The sequence below is a fragment of the Oratosquilla oratoria genome, chromosome 12, assembly GCF_046742065.1.
Source record: "Oratosquilla oratoria isolate Oo_2021 chromosome 12, ASM4674206v1, whole genome shotgun sequence".
Taxonomy (NCBI): domain Eukaryota; kingdom Metazoa; phylum Arthropoda; class Malacostraca; order Stomatopoda; family Squillidae; genus Oratosquilla; species Oratosquilla oratoria.
The window spans coordinates 36203277-36223158 of record NC_134788.1 but is presented as its reverse complement, the minus strand read 5'-3'; the positions used below and the strand labels follow the sequence as shown (position 1 = coordinate 36223158).

The 19882-nt window shown below is 37.8% G+C and overlaps 1 protein-coding gene across 6 annotated transcripts; it reads left to right on the top strand.

Moving 5' to 3' along the window:
- Nucleotides 1-618: 618 nt before the first annotated feature.
- On the top strand, nt 619-18752 carry LOC143031400 (uncharacterized). 6 transcript variants are annotated; one of them, XM_076195164.1, is made up of 2 exons: nt 619-673; nt 13576-18752. In XM_076195164.1, exon 2 carries the CDS (start codon nt 13778-13780, stop codon nt 17267-17269), a length of 3492 nt encoding a protein of 1163 aa, XP_076051279.1. In that variant the 5' UTR covers nt 619-673; nt 13576-13777; the 3' UTR covers nt 17270-18752. The 6 variants fall into 6 exon arrangements, with proteins under 6 accessions (XP_076051279.1, XP_076051273.1, XP_076051274.1 ...); XM_076195158.1 differs by having other exon boundaries at nt 625-1067; XM_076195159.1 differs by having other exon boundaries at nt 625-1087.
- Nucleotides 18753-19882: the final 1130 nt, after the last annotated feature.

The following is a 19882-nucleotide window of genomic DNA, read 5'->3' as shown; positions in this document are numbered from 1 at the left end:
TAAACCACCATCCTCTGAAATAAATCTACTTTCAAGACTGTGTGTGAAAAGGAAAGAAAGATATGAACTTCCAAAATAAAATATATTATACTCCGTATTATGTGAGAAAGAAAAAATACCATTAACTAAAAAAAAAATGTATTACTCCATACATTACGTTTAAGTTCCTAAGTAAACTTTTTAGTACCCTCTACAATAAATTAAACCAGTTTATTAAACAACCTCCTAGAGACTCTGACATACATGAATAAAAATACATGTGCCTTTGCTATTGTGTCTAAATATAATCAAAAGCATCATCAGATTTAGAAATGTTTGATGCACTACTCCGTTCTTACATATTTTCACTAAAGAAGAGCTGAAACATCCTTTGGCTAGGCACAGAATCTTTGCAACATTTCCCGCATGATATAACCAAGATAAATTTATATAATTCATATACATCATCATTTAATTCTTGATATAAGAAAAAGTTATCTCTAATCACGACCGGGTATTTAAAAACGCCCCCCAAAATGCCACCCAACAAATTTTCCTGCCAAACACGGTAAAAACATTCCAGATACAAAATTTGACATTGAAAACGCCAATCTGGCAACTCTGACGCTCAGTGATGATCTGCATTCGGAGAACATAGATGGCAGGCTAGCGGTAACCACGAATCGTAGCTGGGGTCGGTAATTTTGCAGAGGATAAAAACGTTACTTCTCTTTGATCAAATTACATGAAAATCACACCTTTTAAAGAAAATAGTTCAAATAATGCAACCATATGCTAATTTGTTACGGTATATGTAGCTGTGGTCGGTCATACTGCAGAGACTAAAACATAACTTCTCTTTGGTCAAATTACATGGAAATCACACATTATAAAGAAAAAAGTTTAAATAATTCAACTATATGCAACCATACATATATAGAAGTGTGCATTTGAGCAAAACCCGTCCTTTTTTTCATTTTCTCGGTTTTCTCGGCAATTAGTGACACCATGTTTGTTTACATATGAAGATCCTGTTTTCGTGGTTGTGCTTTGTACAGGCCAAACAAATGTGCTTTCTTCAAGAATTCGTAAGTGCAGCTATTTAAGGGTAAGGTAGCCAGAGTACATCCATAGTGTGTTCACATTTGTTACACACTTCAGTTCCCGTTTGGCAGTGTATTTGGAATTCTGAACTCAGTGGTAAACGTGTGGGTATTATCAAGACGTTTGCCAGTTTCACAGCGGTAATTACCCATATAACTGAATAGTTCTTATCACTGAGTATTTTGTACTTCAGATGTAAGTGCCGCAAACTTATGGTAACATCAGTAGCTATTAAAAAAAAAAAGATGGGCAAACATTATTGTATTTATCAAGGGATTAGGTCAAGTCAGATCTGACAGCTGCATTTCTTACCGCTATCACTGGCTAGCTCTTATCATTGAGTATTCTGAACCCCACATGTAAGTATCGCTAATTGATAGTAATGTTGGTAGTGATTTTTAGTAAATTGAAGTTGGCATAAATCTTTGTATAAAGATTTTTCACTGGTCTCATAGCTGCAATTCTTACCTATCATTGGCTAGCTCTTATCATGATTTTGAGTATTTTGAGGCCAATTATATTATATAAATGCTGCAATTTAATGTCAGTAGCAATTTCAAATATAAATTGAGACTGGCAATCATCTTTATATTTACCAACATGTGTATAGTGTTTGCTTACATAGTTATTACATTCTTATTAAGGTGTGGAGCTCCATCTTGTCTTCCTCTGTCCGAAAATAATTGATCAAGTTCACTCTGAATTTAGCATGCACTGGTATTCTTGCAAGTAAAAATCTTTATATTGACTCCAGAAGCCCAAGTCATTGCATTACACTGTACTCTGAGTACAGTAGTTATACTGGGTTATTTTTAGAAGTGCACATCAAAATGTTATAGGAGTAGGAAATTAGAAATAAATCTTGTAAATTATAATACATCTACATAATACATATTTTTCTTGGTGGATATCAATAACAAAAAACCTTGCTTAAAGCAAATACACTACCTAATGGAGCTGTGACAATAGATTTGAGATGCCTTGTTGTCATCTGCCCAGTCCTGTCAATGTCAGTTTGATGATGGTGATGACTACATTGTATACTGGGTGTTCTCCCACTCCAAGTGGCATCATATTTTTGAAACCATTCTATGGAGCTGAGCTGCATGATTTTCTTGAAGCTGTGAAGCTCCTCAACACCCTATGGTCTCATTGGACGTTAAAACTGGTCGTCAACATCCCTGATGACGACAACCCTGATGACATCTAACATTACAGGTAACCATATTACTAAATGCAGGTTAGATTAGACAAAGTTATCATACTTTAATTTCTTTTACTGCCTCATCTATCAAAATAAGGATGGTGTCTCAAGTAATCGTCACAGCTCCAGTCAATAGTGTACCACTTTTGGCATCTTTTTCAGTTATCAATTTCTACCCAGAGAAACATATTTATGTTGATGTATCATGATTTACAAATTTGATATTTGACTTTCTATTGCTATATTGTTTAGGTGTGCATGCCTTAAAAATTTCCATTATACGTTCCCTATTGTAATCTTAGATACTGGATCCAGGTCATTTAACCTATTGGCCGCTGCAAGTGATGTGATGATTTCCTGTTTTTCATATGTAAGAGGCCATCACAAAGATAGAGGACAAGGTTGGGGATCAAATGAATTGGCACTGTACTCAATGTAAAATAGGGTATGGGAATATACTGCAAGCAGTTAAGGTCCTTGTAGTGAAGCAAGTTAAACTACTTGAGAGTTTGAGCAAGAAGTAAAGGAATAAATTGAAGGTATTACTGAAATAGTTAACACTAAAGTTAATAAAGATAATGTACAGTGTATTAATAAGAAAATACTGGAACATGCTGTCCCTGAAATAACAAAAAAGGTGTTGCCAGAACTTTCAGAATCAAGGTTAGCCAAAAAAATTATATAAAAAAAAAAAAAAAAAAAATGGAGGAAGTGGAGAAAAGATTACATGATATGTAATTGATGATCAAAAGAAATGAGGAAATGGAACAAAAAAGTAGGCACTGCAATCCATGCAGGTGGTGGACAAAAGAGGTATCTGTAAGCCATAGTGTACAAGAATCAATCAAGATATTCAGGGATGAGGAATCCAGGAGATGCAATCTTATAATGTATGGTGTGCCAGAAAGTAGAGATGATGATGGTAAAAACAGATCTGAGGAAGACAGGAAATTTGTAGTGGAAATGTGTTGCATTGGTATGTGCTAACAGCATTCTGCTTAGAAAAGAAGAGTGGAAATGAAACTGCAGCCTAGATAAAATCATGTCCATTACTTGTTGGTTTTGAAAGTCTAAGAACAAAGATCGAGGTACTAAGAAATTTGAAAATGGCTACAGAAATGGAAGAATACAGTAAAATATATAAGCAGCAAGACTTATCTTTTGCTCAGAGAGCTGAACTGAGGGATCTGGTAGAGTAGGACAGAGAGCGGGAAGTTAATGTTGCATCAGGAAATATTTTGTGCAGAGTGCAAGGGCCTCCAGGATACATGTGGATAAAAAAAAATCAGGAAGCACCAAGCCTAACAACAAAAACATCAGACTTAGGATAACTAATACACAGAAAATTTTATTCTGGTATACAAATGCAGAATCATTGGTAAACAAAATGGAGAAAGTTAAGAAAAAAAAACATATAATAGCAATAGTGGAAGTGAAACTTATAATTACAAGATCTAAATTGACTAAAGCTAAAATTCAAATGAATTGCTGAACCAAGAACTTAGATAGGGAATGAGTAAAGGGGTTATTATGTATGTAAAATATTATATCTATGCAAAAGACTGATACAATACAATTCCATGAATCACTATGGGCCACTACACAGTTTAGAGATGGCGATAACCTTTTGATCGGTGTAATATACAAGAGTCCTGCAATTACTAATGAAGGTGAAGAAAGTCTGATGCAAATGTTAAAAGGACTAGCAAATACTGAGTATTCTCACATTCTTCCTATAGGGGACTTTAATTATCTAAGGATTAACTGGGAAGATTGGACCACGCCAAGGGGAGAACACACTAGTGAATTTCGTTTTGTGAAGGCCCTATGGGATGCATATTTATATCAAGATGTCAAAAAAGCTACAAGGAGAAGAGGAACAAATATACCAAGCTTGCTAGATCTTGTAATTACAAATGAAGAAAATATGGTAGATGGTGTTGAGATTACAGCACCACTAGGTAAGAGTGACCATAATATGCTCAAGATTAACTACAACTGCTATACTAAGTGATATAAAAATATTTGTACAACATACCTATATGACAAAGATGACTGCTCTGCCATGAAGACTTATCTGTCAGAAGAATGGGTACACCAGATTAGGGAAGCGGATGGCTTAGAACGTCAGTGGCTGCTGTTCAAGGAGAAAATTAAAGAAACGGTGACAAGGGACACACCAACTAAAGTATTCTCTGAACTTTCAGCAATGAAAGACAAATATAATTTAGACATAATATAGGAGATATAAGATTTGCATTAGTCTTTACTAGGAAAAGTGATACTGATGATCTGACCTTTGAGCAGTGAGTTCCAGAAATTAGCCAGCTCAACCAAGTTGAGATATCACAGGAAGTAGTGCTGCAACATCTGACAAACTTAAAAATTGACAGTTCACCAGGATCTAACTCAATTCATCCAAGAGTGCTGTGAGAGATGAGACACGAGATAAGTGAGGCTCTAACTATTATTTATAACAACACTCTCCTGACCAGCAGAATACCAATGGACTGGAAGACAGCCAATATAAGTGCAATTTTTAAAAAGGGTAATAAAAGAAGAGCTGAAAACTACAGACCAATAAGTCTAACATGCATTACTTGTAAAATATTAAAAAAGATAATCTGCTAAGCAACAAACAGTACAGATTTATTGAAGGGTGTTCCGCAACTCTACAATTACTTAAGGTGCTTGATATCTGGGCATCATTAACTCTTAGAAAGTGGTAACAGTGTGGATGTGATGTATCTAGACTTTATGAAAGCATTTGACACAGTCCACCACAACAGACTTTTGACCAAACTAAAAATGTATGGAATAACTGGACAAATATACAGATGGCTTGAGACATTCTTACTTGGAAGAGAGCAAGGAGTTATTGTTAATGGAGAAGAATCTGAATGGCAAGAAGTGGGATACCACAAGGAAGTGTTTTAGGACCAGTGCTTTTCATCATTTGCTGATGATGCCAAACTGCTCAGAAGTATATCAGGACCAGATGACAGTAACATACTCTAAGAAGACACAAAACACATCTATGACTGGACTGATAAGTGGCTGCTAAAACTACATCCAAGAAAATGTAAAATAGTGCATTTAAGTGAGCAACAGGCAGACAACAATTATGGTCACAGATATAGCATATATAATACTTCAGAAGGCATAATTCAAGCAGAATTAAAATATACACAGGAAGAACAAGATCTAGGAGTATTAGTGAACAGTAAATTGAAGTTTGAAAGCCATATTCAATACAAAATCAACAATGCTAATCAAATTATGGGTGTCATCTATAGGACTTTTAAACACATGGATTTAAAATGTTTCATTCTCTGTTTACAGCTATGGTAAGACCCACATCTGGAATGTGCCCAAGCAGTCTGGAGCACTTGGAGGAAAAAAGATATTAGAGCCATAGAAAATGTCCAGAGAAGAGCCAAAAAGATGATTCCAGATCTAAAGAACCTAACATGTGAGGAAAGATTGAAAAAAGAAAAATAGATTTACCATCATTAGTTTATAGAAGAGCCAGGGGAGATATGATAGAGGAATGTAAGATGATGCATGGCAAATATGAAGAAGTAGCACTACATTTGATGACTGGGGGACATGATCACAAGATGCACAAGAGGAGAGCCAAAAAATGTTGCATGAGAACTATTTTACATATAGGATTGTGGACATCTGGAACAACCTGCCTACACATGTAAATACTCATACTAAGGCTTCCTTCGAATGTCATTTGGACAAGAACTGGGATGGACAAGATGTCAAGTTTAATTTTGAAACGACTCTCAATGTCACCAAAAAAATTATCAATGAGGATCTGGATATAGAGGCTTAATGACCTGCGTCCAGTAACAACAACATAAGTAAATATGAGTAAAATATCAGGTAACAAAGCTTCATTGTTGTTAGATTGAATTCTTTGTTTAAGTGACATGAACCAGAATAAAACAGCATGAGGCATATGAAAATCCATGTGAACAAGTTGTATAGACACGGTAAAGGAAACATGGACTGGAGGTGAAGCTTTATTCCTGACGTTTCGTTAGACGAAACGTCAGGAATAAAGCTTCACCTCCAGTCCATGTTTCCTTTACCGTGTCTATACAGCATGAGGCATATTTTCTCCTAGACAGGGGGTAGAAGTTTACTGTACAGACAGCCACAAACTGCCAATTGGTGATCCAGACATTGACTGGGAGGAGACTTTACCTCTTCCTAATTATTCACCAGTTTGATTACACACTTATGTTGGCAGTGTGTAGTTGTACTATTTCCAAAGACCTGCAGGTCCTCAAATGGCATTCTCAAGTCTGAACTTGACAGCAGTCTTTGATGCTTTGTTTATAATATTCTTTTAATATTTGTCAAGGAGTATGAGTTTATTTATTTTTTCTACACATCAGTGGACAATTTCACTTAATTAAATGATTGTCCTTTTTCTGGTGAAGTATTAAGCCTGGTTCAGAGTAATTCCATGAGAGTAGATAATTACCAATCCAACTCATACCTAACTTGCCTAACTAGACCCTCTACTCTGATATGAATACAGCTTTTTTCCCCCACTTGCCAGGCAGCAATAGAGGCACAGTGACAATAGCTCTCCATGGGAACTGATGAACAAGTGCCAGTCCTTCCTAATATTGTATATCCATTTTCATAGTTAACTCAATATATTCAGCCTTAGGAATTATGAAAGTAATGCATAATTGGAAGTGTGTATATTCGTATGTATGTGTAATTATTCTTGAAGTTTCTGTGAAGTTGTAGTGATCGCCATTCCTGAATGCTTATTAAATTATCAATTCAATTCTTTTTATGTGAAAGTGGGATGAATGTGTAATAGGATATCTTTGTACAAATATCTATATTATCATATCATTTTGAGTGTCTGTTGTTTTCTGTGTAAAAGGGAATGAATAGTATTAATTAGGATTTTGGCAACTTAGGTTTTCCTGCGTGCCTAGGAAGGATGCAGAGTCAATTAGAGTGTGGACTGGATAAATACAGGCTGTGTCTCCTTATTCCAATGTTGAATACCCATTCAACACTAAGAAAAAGTTAGTAACTATTTTGTCATCCATTGCACTTATTTTGAATATTATACGTTTTTGCTCTTCAAATATCTTTGAAGTGAAACTTTGATACAAAATCACCTGTAACAAATTATAATAACCTCACATGCAGACCAAAATACATATGAAGTAGAGTGGAGATGCCTGAGAGACCAGTTAATGTCTGCCAAAAAACTGGAATTTGCAAATGATATACAGTACTACCTCTCATTAACGGACTAAAAGGGGGGTAACGGTGTCTGTTGATGTGAATAATCCGTTGATTTGGAGTGGTTTTTAGGTGGCACAGTGATTACACAGCACCAAAAACACCACAAACACAGCTAATTAACGTCCGTTAATAAGAGGTAGTACTGTAAGGCCCAGAGATGTGTAGTAAACTCACATTTGAATTGTAATTATGCAGTAGTCTAGAGTAGTTGCATAATTTGAGTAAAAATCTACCTTGTTTGACTAACTGCTGGCCTCTTTTATGCAATTGCCTTGTACAGTATGTTCTAGGACCTAACCTAACTAACAACTAGCAATGAAGAGATATGGAGGTTTATATGCAGCTCCCCATCTCTGTACCAGTGGAAGACTGAAAAAACTTCCAAAGTAAAACAAGTTTACATAGTTTTTCTTGGACTATCCCCTCTATTGTATGATAACCTGCAAAATATGTGTGGGTATATGACAATCATTGCTACATACATAACCAGGAACATGTGAAGTAAAAAAAAAAAAAAAGGCAACATGGTTCACCCCTTGAAATTTAGGATTTCCACTGGGATAATCACTGTGTGCAACTTTGTTCTTTCCACCTCTTCTCAGGACTGTAATTCATTCCCTATGTCTCTGGGCACTGTGTTCCATAACTACAGTTCTTGAGCAATCTCTTCTTGCTCGTAGTTTTTCCTCCAATATGGTGGTGGCATAAACATATCACAATGTGACCCTTGATCTCATGCAACAGTGGTCTATATGTGCAGATCACTTCCAGCTTGTGTAAATCAGGCCCTTAATTTTTGTCCTGTGTCCTTCCTCCAGTTGACCTGAACCAGGTGTGTCCACTAGTATAGGACTTTCCTCAAAATTAGATATTGTCTCCTGATTTGCCTGGCATTGATCAAGTCCCTTTTTGAATTGTACTATAGTACAAGCCCAATCTAACAAGTCCCTCTTTAGGAGAAACCAGATTTAATGGAAGTATAAAATATCTAGTTGCAGATATATGGGATAGGAGGAAAGCTGTTGAGAGCAGTCAAGTGCTTTTACAAGAGTAGTAGAGCCTGTGTTAGAATTACAAATGGAGAGAGTGAGGGGTTGGAGGTAAAGGTGGGACTTTGTTAGGGATGTGTTGTGTTGCCTTGGCTGTTCAATTTATACATGGATGGGGTGGTGCAAGAGGTAAATGCAAGAGTAATGGGCCAGGGATTGGAGAGGGTTAAAGAAAATAGAGAAAAATCAGAGATAAGCCAGTTGTTGTTTGCTGACAACACTGCACTTGTAGCAGAATCAGAGGAGGGATTAAGAAAGCTAGTGACAGAGTTTGGGAAGCTGTGGGAAAGAAGGAAGTTGAAAATAAATGTGGGTAAAAGTAAAGTGATGAGATGTACAAGGGCAGAGGATGGCAGCAAATTGGAAGTGAGTATTAAGGGAGAGAGACCGGAGGAAATGGATAGCTTTATATACTTGGGTACAAAAGTGGTGGGAAAGGGAGGGGTGGAGGTGGAGATAGAATGTAGATTGAGAGTAGCCTTGGATTATTAAAATGTGTAATAAGAAATAGACATTTGGGAATGGATGCTAAGAGGAGGTTGTATAAAGGAGTGATTGTGCCGACAGCAATGTATGGGGCAAAAACATGGAACATAAGAGAGGAAGAGTTTAAATGTGTTAGGAATGAAATGCCTGAGAAGTATGGTAGAGGTTACTAGGATGGATAGAGTGAGAAGCAAGGAGGTGAAGAGGAGAACAGGGTTGGAAAGGGAGTTAGAAGATTGGGTTGATGAGAGAGTATTGAGATGCTTTGGACACATGAACAGAATGAGTGAAGAAAGACCTGTCTTGTTGCAATTAAAAACCTGCTGGGGTAGGTAACTCAGAATCCATAGGCTTCCTAAAGTCACCAATGAAGTTCTCTGTTGCCTTTGTGTCAGAGCTTGCTGCTTTGCCATGCCTCACAATGCTGTGGATGTCGGTTCTTCTTCTTTTAAACTACTCAAACCACCTACGGGTTGCCTTGAATGCTTGTTTGTCTGTTGCTGCTCCTGGCATTTTCTTAACAAGGTCGGCAAAAATTACTTTTGCCTTCTCACGAATAAGGCTCTCATTAATAGTGTCACACCTTGCATTTGCTTTCAACATTGTCAAGAATGCATGGCCATTATACAGTTATTCTTGTTACTCACTTTGAAGCATCTGTTTCCTTAATCTTGTCCTTGTTCTTGAGGATAGTGCAGATTGTTGATGTAGTCTGATTGTATGTGCGTAATAGGTCAGCCACACTCACACCATGTTCTCACTTCTCATTGATTTTACATTTCACTTCAACAGTGATTTGTCTTCTTTTGTCCCTGTCATCTTGCATTTTTTTCTTCGGGGACATTCTTGTACTGAAAAAATCATAAATATTGTGTCTGAACACGTACATACATATACCATTTTTTTTTTCCCCTTTACAAGGGAGGTAGCCAAAGTCAAAGGCATAAAATTCACTTCTACCCATTTAATCCCCACATACACCACCCCCATTCACCCCCTTATCTCTCTCTTTTCTTGGCTCCTTCTGTATGATGGGTCATCCCTGCAACTGAACACAAGTTTGGAAAATGTATGATCACAAGCGACAATAAGATGCTGGTGGAACAGGTGCTAAATACAGACTGATAACTGAGCTTTCCAGTAACATGAACACAACATTCACTCCCTATAAGTCTGATATGTGTCCAGCACCTATCGCTGGCTTCATACTGAATGCACATAACAAACTGATGTATTACACATTATTTCATCATAAATCAATCACCACATTAACATTTTTTGGTTTCCAGTTGTATTTCATGATTTACTTACTACAATGCAATTATTACAACATGGTTGAAATATATACAGAGTTGCATCCGCAGAAAATGTTATTAAATTTTTTTTTTCTGTTTTGAACAGTTCTAAGACACTTTTCTTCCATGATGTTTTTGTCAAGTGTCTCATTTTTGAGTTACACATTCCCACCCTACAATTATACCAGCAAAGTATTCAATTTTTCTAAATAGAAAGAGGGTTTTATACTGTTGTGGAAGATTCCACAACTCTTTGGTTCTATGGAATTTCTGTTAGAAAATAATGCCTCGTTTTCAAGGTATACCACTCCCTCCCTCTCCCTTCACAGTTTTGGGAGCGAGAGACTAGGAGCTGAGCTGGGAATCAGGGGTTTTGGGTGGGGAAGTAAAAGATGAGTGGGTAATTCTAATCTAACCAACTAAACCAAACTTAATGTAGCCCACCCAATCCCAAACATGCATAACCTAACATCATAGCCTCTTGTATTCAAACTAAAGGCAGGAGTCGCTGCCCCACAGGATAAATGTTGATTGGCAGAGAGCCCTGTGATACTCATGGTTACATATGATTGGCTCGAAAGAAAATAGGCATAATTCAAAAATGCGTCATTTACTACAAAAATGCCATACAAGAGTGTCCATGAGCAGTCCAAAATACTGGATAGTCATGGTTTTACTATTGAATTTGCTGAGGGTGTAATGCTGGATGTCTTTTATGCATTCATCAGCCAAGTTACTTGAAAACTACAAGATTTACTGGATTTTAAGGAAAAAATCAAGACTCCAGAGTCAAAATAAAAAAATCTAAGATCTAGTAAAAGAAAAAATTCAAGCAGTGGCAACATTGGCCAAGAAACAGACAGGAATGAGCTAAACACGAGTCACAAGAAGGTGCTCCCCGTGATTCATGGCCAGCTAGGTAGAAAGGAGCCGTCGCGTTGGGCATGCAAATCAATAAACGTCACTCATCAAGTGAAATGTCACTCATTAAGCAAGTAAATTTTCTTAAAATTTTGCTTGTTACATGAGGTGCTTGTTAAGCAAGGTTTGACTGTACAGTACCTGCAAGTGATTTAAGCGTGTTGAGTCTAGGTGTGCATTTTGTTTATGCTTGTGATGTGTTGCTTGAATGACATGAATGTATCAGATGTTAAGTCCAAGAATCTTGGGTGCATTTTTGTGTGGTATAAGGGTGATGTTGATAAAGCGGTGTGGTATGTATTTGTGTTCTGCTATCCAGTTGGTGGGAAGTATGGCTTTGGATTTGGTTGAGGTTATTTTGAGTGTATTTGTGATGAGATAGGTGTTGAATGTGTAGGTATGTCAATTGTATTTCTTTGGCTGTGTGTGTTATGGTGTAATGTAATTATCTGTATCTACCTAGTTGTATTTTATGGGAAGGGGAGCTATGCTCGTGGTGTCCCGTCTTCATATCTCATTTTATCTAAACTATTTTTAAATTCATGTATTGTTTTTGCACACACTACTTTCTCATCTAACTTGTTCCAAATGTCTATTACTCTGTGAGGAAAGCTATTCTTTTTCAGATCTCTTCTATAGCTGTCTTTCTTGATTTTCTTTCTGTGTCCTCTTGTATTTCCTTCATTCCATTTTATTAGATCCTCTCTATCAATAATTTCTATGCCTTTCATGATTCTGTAAATAGTTATCAAATCTCCTCTCTTCTTTGCTCTAGTGTCTGTAGCTCAAGTTTTGCTAGTCTCTCTTCATATGATAGTTTTGAGAGTGTTGGTGCCAATTTTGTAATTGCTCTTTGTATTCTTTCAAGTTTTGTTATACATTTTTTTGTATTTGGTGACCACATTGTTGCTGCATATTCCAATCTTGGTCTTATCAAAGTGATTAATATTTTCTTCACCATTTCTTCATCCAGGTATGTGAATGCCACTTTGATTGTTCTTATTAAGTTATAAGTTTCTCCAAAAATCTTATTTATATGTTTCTCAGGTGACATATTATTCATAATAATGACTCCCGGGTCCTTCTCATTTTTTACTTTTTTTGTTCCTTCTCCCAATTTATATGATCCTTCTATTTTTTTTTTTGCTTCTTCCAAATTCCATTATACTACACTTTTTGGTATTGAACTCCATCTCCCACTTCCTACTCCATTCCCATACTTTATTGAGATCACTCTGTAGTGACTCACAATCTTCTTCCGTGTTCACTTTTTTTTTTAGCAGTTTTGCGTCATCTGCAAAGAAGCTCATGTAATTTTCAATTTCTTTATCCATATCATTAATATATATAGCAAACATTATTGGGTCCAAAACTGTTCCTTGGGGAGCACCGCTTATTACTTCATCCCAGTTAGAGTGTTTGTCTCTTATCACTACTTGTGTAGGAAGAGATTTGTATTTGAAGTGTGGTATGTGGGTATATCATGCATAGGTTAAAGGTAGGGGAGAGGACTGGGCCCCAAAGCACTCTGTTCCTAAACTTTCTAATGTGTGATGATTTGTACGTGACACATTGGCATTTCTATTTACCAAGTAATATGTCATGATGGTTGAAATTGTTTTAGTAGGTATATCTGATTTTTTTTTTTTTTCTATTAGACAAACAGGTATTTTACTAAATATGATAAGAGAAAAATATAGAAAACACCTCTACAATTTCTTAGCTCAACCATGTTTATTACGGTGTACTTAATAACACAGGTACACTATTTACCAGTGTATCTAAAGGGATGTGACTTGCATCACTTATTTGAGTCAGATGAGTGACATGAACTGAATAAGCCTTCCTAGAGTAGGTCATATTTAGATTCAGTTCTTATGAGCCCAAACATGAAATGTTATAGTTATATCAAAATATGCTGTGGCAGCTGTTAGGTCATTCTCCATTTCCAAATCGCGTGACATGAGAAAAAACCTAGAACAAAATTGGAGTCATTCTGCTGGTCTTAGTGGGGTGAGTATGCATGTAGTAGGCTTTGGATGATTTTTAGCTTATTTTTATTGAAAAAGTAAAATGCAATATTTCATAGCACATTTGTGTTTCTATCTATTTTATGTTAGGTGATGGCAACTACAAGGCCTTTGTTTAGGTACAAAGGGAATTGAGTATGAAATTCTATGTGTATGAAATATCCACCACCCTATTACAGTGTATCATTATTATTATTATCTTCTTTTTTTTCCAGGATGAGGGTACCTATCACCATTTCTTTGGAAGAGCTATCCGTGGATTCCATACATGTAATACAATGGTAAGGACCCAGTGTTACATCTGCAATACAGCTATATCACAAATCATCTTAGATATCGTTTGATGAACCATACTAAAGAGAAGCCTTTCCAAAGTGACCTGTGTGATTCTGCTTTCACACAAAAGGGTGATCTCAAATGGAACAAAAGTCATCTCAAAGGTCATGTGATGACCTACACAGGAGAAAGCCCTTCCAGTGTGACCTGTGTGATTCTGCTTTCTCAAAAAAGGATGGTCTCACAAAGCATATGAGGACCCACACAGGAGAGAAGCCTTTCCAGTGTGACCTGTGTGATTCTGCTTTTTCACAAAAGGGTCATCTCACAAGGCATATGAGTACCCACACAGGAGAGAAGCCTTTCCAGTGTGACCTGTGTGATTCTGCTTTTTCACGAAAGGGTCATCTCAGAGACCATATGAGGACCCACACAGGTGAGAAGCCTTTCCAATGTGACCTCTGCAATTTTGCTTTTTCAGTAAAGAGTCATCTCACAAAGCATATGAGGACTCACACAGGAGAGAAGCCTTTCCAGTGTGACCTGTGTGATTCTGCTTTTTCAGTAAAGGGTCCTCTCACATTGCATATGAGTACCCACACAGGAGAGAAGCCTTTCCAGTGTGACCTGTGTGATTCTGCTTTTTCACAAAAGGGTCATCTCAGAGACCATATGAGGACCCACACAGGTGAGAAGCCTTTCCAGTGTGACCTCTGCAATTCTGCTTTTTCATTAAAGCGTTCTCTCACACAGCATATGATGACCCACACAGGAGAGAAGCCTTTCCAGTGTGACCTGTGTGATTCTGCTTTTTCACATAAGGGTCATCTCAGAGAGCATATGAGGACCCACACAGGTGAGAAGCCTTTCCAGTGTGACCTCTGCAATTCTGCTTTTTCAGTAAAGAGTCATCTCACAAAGCATATGAGGACCCACACAGGAGAGAAGCCTTTCCAGTGTGACCTGTGTGATTCTGCTTTTTCATTAAAGCATTCTATCATACAGCATATGATGACCCACACAGGAGAGAAGCCTTTCCAGTGTGACCTGTGTGATTCTGCTTTTTCACAAAAGGGTCATCTCAGAGACCATATGAGGACCCACACAGGAGAGAAGCCTTTCCAGTGTGACCTCTGCAATTCTGCTTTTTCATTAAAGCGTTCTCTCACACAGCATATGATGACCCACACAGGAGAGAAGCCTTTCCAGTGTGACCTGTGTGATTCTGCTTTTTCACATAAGGGTCATCTCAGAGAGCATATGAGGACCCACACAGGTGAGAAGCCTTTCCAGTGTGACCTCTGCAATTCTGCTTTTTCAGTAAAGAGTCATCTCACAAAGCATATGAGGACTCACACAGGAGAGAAGCCTTTCCAGTGTGACCTGTGTGATTCTGCTTTTTCACAAAAGGATGGTCTCACAAAGCATATGATGACCCACACAGGAGAGAAGCCTTTCCAGTGTGACCTGTGTGATTCTGCTTTTTCACAAAAGGGTCATCTCAGAGAGCATATGAGGACCCACACAGGTGAGAAGCCTTTCCAGTGTGACCTCTGCAATTCTGCTTTTTCAGTAAAGTGTTCTCTCACACAGCATATGAGGACTCACACAGGAGAGAAGCCTTTCCAGTGTGACCTGTGTGATTCTGCTTTTTCAGTAAAGGGTCATCTCAGAGAGCATATGAGGACCCACACAGGTGAGAAGCCTTTCCAGTGTGACCTGTGTGATTCTACTTTCACACAAAAGAGTGCTCTCAAAAGGCATATGATGACTCACACAGGAGAGAGGCCTTTCCAGTGTGACTTCTGCAATTCTGCTTTTTCACAAAAGGTTCATCTCAGAGAGCATATGATGACCCACACAGGAGAGAAGCCTTTCCAGTGTGACATATGTGATTTTGCTTTCTCAAGAAAGTATTCTCTCACACAGCATATAAGAACTCACATAGGAGAGACGCGTTTCCAGTGTGACCTCTGCAATTCTGCTTTTTCAGAAAAGGGTCATCTCAGAGAGCATATGAGGACCCACACAGGAGAGAAGCCTTTCCAGTGTGACCTGTGTGATTCTGCTTTTTCACAAAAGGGTCATCTCAGAGACCATATGAGGACCCACACAGGAGAGAAGCCTTTCCAGTGTGACCTCTGCAATTCTGCTTTTTCATTAAAGCGTTCTCTCACACAGCATATGATGACCCACACAGGAGAGAAGCCTTTCCAGTGTGACCTGTGTGATTCTGCTTTTTCACATAAGGGTCATCTCAGAGAGCATATGAGGACCCACACAGGTGAGAAGCCTTTCCAGTGTGACCTCTGCAATTCTGCTTTTTCAGTAAAGAGTCATCTCACAAAGCATATGAGGACTCACACAGGAGAGAAGCCTTTCCAGTGTGACCTGTGTGATTCTGCTTTTTCACAAAAGGATGGTCTCACAAAGCATATGATGACCCACACAGGAGAGAAGCCTTTCCAGTGTGACCTGTGTGATTCTGCTTTTTCACAAAAGGGTCATCTCAGAGACCATATGAGGACCCACACAGGTGAGAAGCCTTTCCAGTGTGACCTCTGCAATTCTGCTTTTTCAGTAAAGTGTTCTCTCACACAGCATATGAGGACTCACACAGGAGAGAAGCCTTTCCAGTGTGACCTGTGTGATTCTGCTTTTTCAGTAAAGGGTCATCTCAGAGAGCATATGAGGACCCACACAGGTGAGAAGCCTTTCCAGTGTGACCTGTGTGATTCTGCTTTCACACAAAAGAGTGCTCTCAAAAGGCATATGATGACCCACACAGGAGAGAGGCCTTTCCAGTGTGACTTCTGCAATTCTGCTTTTTCACAAAAGGGTCATCTCAGAGAGCATATGATGACCCACACAGGAGAGAAGCCTTTCCAGTGTGACATATGTGATTTTGCTTTCTCAAGAAAGTATTCTCTCACACAGCATATAAGAACTCACATAGGAGAGATGCCTTTCCAGTGTGACTTCTGCAATTCTGCTTTTTCAGAAAAGGGTCATCTCAGAGACCATATGAGGACCCACACAGGTGAGAAGCCTTTCCAGTGTGACCTCTGCAATTCTGCTTTTTCAGTAAAGTGTTCTCTCACACGGCATATGAGGACTCACACAGGAGAGAAGCCTTTCCAGTGTGACCTGTGTGATTCTGCTTTTTCACATAAGGGTCATCTCAGAGAGCATATGAGGACCCACACAGGTGAGAAGCCTTTCCAGTGTGACCTGTGTGATTCTGCTTTCACACAAAAGAGTGCTCTCAAAAGGCATATGATGACCCACACAGGAGAGAGGCCTTTCCAGTGTGACCTGTGTGATTCTGCTTTTTCAGTAAAGGGTCATCTCAGAGAGCATATGATGACCCACACAGGAGAGAAGCCTTTCCAGTGTGACATATGTGATTTTGCTTTCTCAAGAAAGTATTCTCTCACACAGCATATAAGAACTCACATAGGAGAGACGCCTTTCCAGTGTGACTTCTGCAATTCTGCTTTTTCAGAAAAGGGTCATCTCAGAGAGCATATGAGGACCCACACAGGAGAGAAGCCTTTCCAGTGTGACCTCTGCGATTCAGCTTTCTCAAAAAAGAGGTCTCTCAAATGTCACATGGTGATTCACACTTGTTAGAAATTGTAGATCTGTGCAATGAATGATGTACCCTAAAAGCTGTGTGCCTGTAGGCATGCACACATGCTTTACGACAAATGCATAAAGGGGAAAAAAATATGTGCACACAAGGTATTCAAAATTAATTTGATTTTTTTTTTTTCAATTAAATAATTTGATTGTGTGATTTTATAATTGAAAACAAGAGAAAAATGTGATTTTGAGGATCTGTCAATTACCTTTAAGATAAGTGTGCAATTTCTTAATTTCATGTGTAGTTTTGAGATTGTACTGTGATGGTTATTCATCACCAGTACTTGCTCAGTTGAGTGAATTAAATCAAGAAGCATGTATCAGTTTCACCGCCCAAATATAATAGTCCTGGTGGCCTGATAATTGTCAATACTTGATACGATTCCAGATTTTTTTTGTTCTTTTTTCATGTAACAGATTCTATTAGGAAAAAAAGAAATCAGTAGAGTTTCCTACAAAGACCTACTCTTCAAGAATAACAACATAACCAAAGAGAATACTGTTGGAAAAATAGGCAACTGAGCTTTGGTAAATAGTGCACACAAACATGGCCTGTATTCAGTAATCTGTAACCATTTGAAAATTGACAATATAAAAACAATCTTTAAATAACAAAATTGCTAAGAAGTGCTGCACCATGATGTCAAATTCAAAGGAAGCAGCAAAGGGTGTGAAGTGGAAATGACCAATGAAAACTGCTGCAGCACACATTTGCAGGACAGATCCCCACAGGATGAGGTATAAGAATGGTCTCAGTGTTTGACTCTGTTTCCTCTGTTTCACATTGTGATTTCTCACTTGGTGGTGAAACATGTCAATGTCCCTTTTCTTCATACTACAGGAATAATTATGTCAATGATTTCAAACTTTCTGTACAAGAAAACATTAAATCCAAAATTATATATAATACTACACAAATATTGGTATTTGCTCTTATGAATGAATAGTTCTGTGACTTGTCAAAGTTGATGGATATTGGAGGAGCCTTCCTTGCATCCAGTGCAGACTGTTTGTTGGTGAGGTTATAGTCTAATGAATCAAATAAAAACAAACTTAAATACCGTTTAGGGGAATCCCATTTGAATATGCTTGTGAGAGTGAAAAGCTACCAATGTTATAGAAATTCAATAAATTTAGGTAATGTGAATAAGGAGTGAGGAAATGTGAAAGATAGAAGAGAGAAGAAATAGAAGCTAGAAATAAACAAGCTGAGAATTAGTAATGGACATATTTTGTGGTTTTGTAGCTATTTGCAAAATTTTAAAGTTTGAATAAAGGTAACCAGTCATCAGTGTTATTATTATTTCTTAAACTTCATTTTGTACTAGTCAGATAAATATAAAATGCATATTAAATATTTTTGTCAGTTCTGTCATTGTTGTCACAAAGAACTCTGGAAATAAAAAATGAATGTAAAATATAGAATTGAAATATATGCCTAATGATTTGTCTTGTTTATGGAAAGCCAAATTTAAAAGGTAATTGGAGAGGGCACACCTCCACCAACATCAGGGTATCAAAATAAAGATAATTTTTCCCACATTACAAATGATAGAACCCACTTTTGTATACAATTCATAAGACTTGTATACAGTCTGTAAATGCCAGGGTTGCAAATTCAAAAAACCCTCTTTCAGCATATCTGGATCTGCCCCAAGACCCGACTTTCCGCAAAGTTTAATCTAAATATCTTGCCTGTCAGCACTCAGGTATGACAAACCCTCATACAGAATAAACTGATGAATCAAAGCTCGGGGAAACCTCTTGGCAATTTTCCTCCTTCTAAATAAGCAATCAAGTCACCCCATCTTGTTTCACTTAGCTGCCTATCTTTATATTCTTCCTTACTCAAACCAAGGTAATTGTCTTGATTATTGTGAAAGATTGCTCTAACTGGTCTACTTAGCTGATCTGCTACTTCATTGTGCTTTCCTGGCCTATACACAACTTTGAAACGGTAATCCTGCATTTCAATAACCCATCTATTCATTCTAGGAGACTTTGTCTTCCTTTTGAATACTGATACAAGTGGCTGATGGTCTGTACTGTGAACACGGTACCCCAAAGAAAATGATGAAAGCGTCTACAGGCCAGTACTATGGCTAAAGCTTCACGATCGGTAGTGGAATATCTCTGTTCTACAGGCTTTAATTTCTTTGAAAAATATCCAACTGGCTTCAGAAGACCATCACTCTCTTGCATTAATACTGCACCTACATTATCTAAACTAGCATCTGTAAATAGCTGAAAAGGTTTTGTCATATCTGCTTTAATAAGTACAGGAGCTGTCATCAAAAGTTGCTTTAGCTGTTCAAAACTAGATTGACACTCTGGTGTCCAACTCAATTGTTCTTTCCCTCTCAGAAGATTGGTTAAGGGGACAGCAATTTTTGCAAAATTGCGTATGCCTTTGCGGTAAAATCCACACATACCTAAAAACCTTCTATTTTCCTTGACATTTGTAGGAGCTTTTATATCTGTGATTGCACTCAGGTTGTCAGAACAAGGTCTGCTGCATCCTTCCTTGGATATGATATGGCCAAGAAATTTGATCTCTTCTTGAGCGAACTGGCACTTCTTGATATTCAATTTCACACCCTT

What these genes read in the sequence shown, in the direction of transcription:
- LOC143031400 (XM_076195164.1), top strand. Translation starts at nt 13,778, where the DNA reads ATGGAACAAAAGTCATCTCAAAGGTCATGTGATGACCTACACAGGAGA.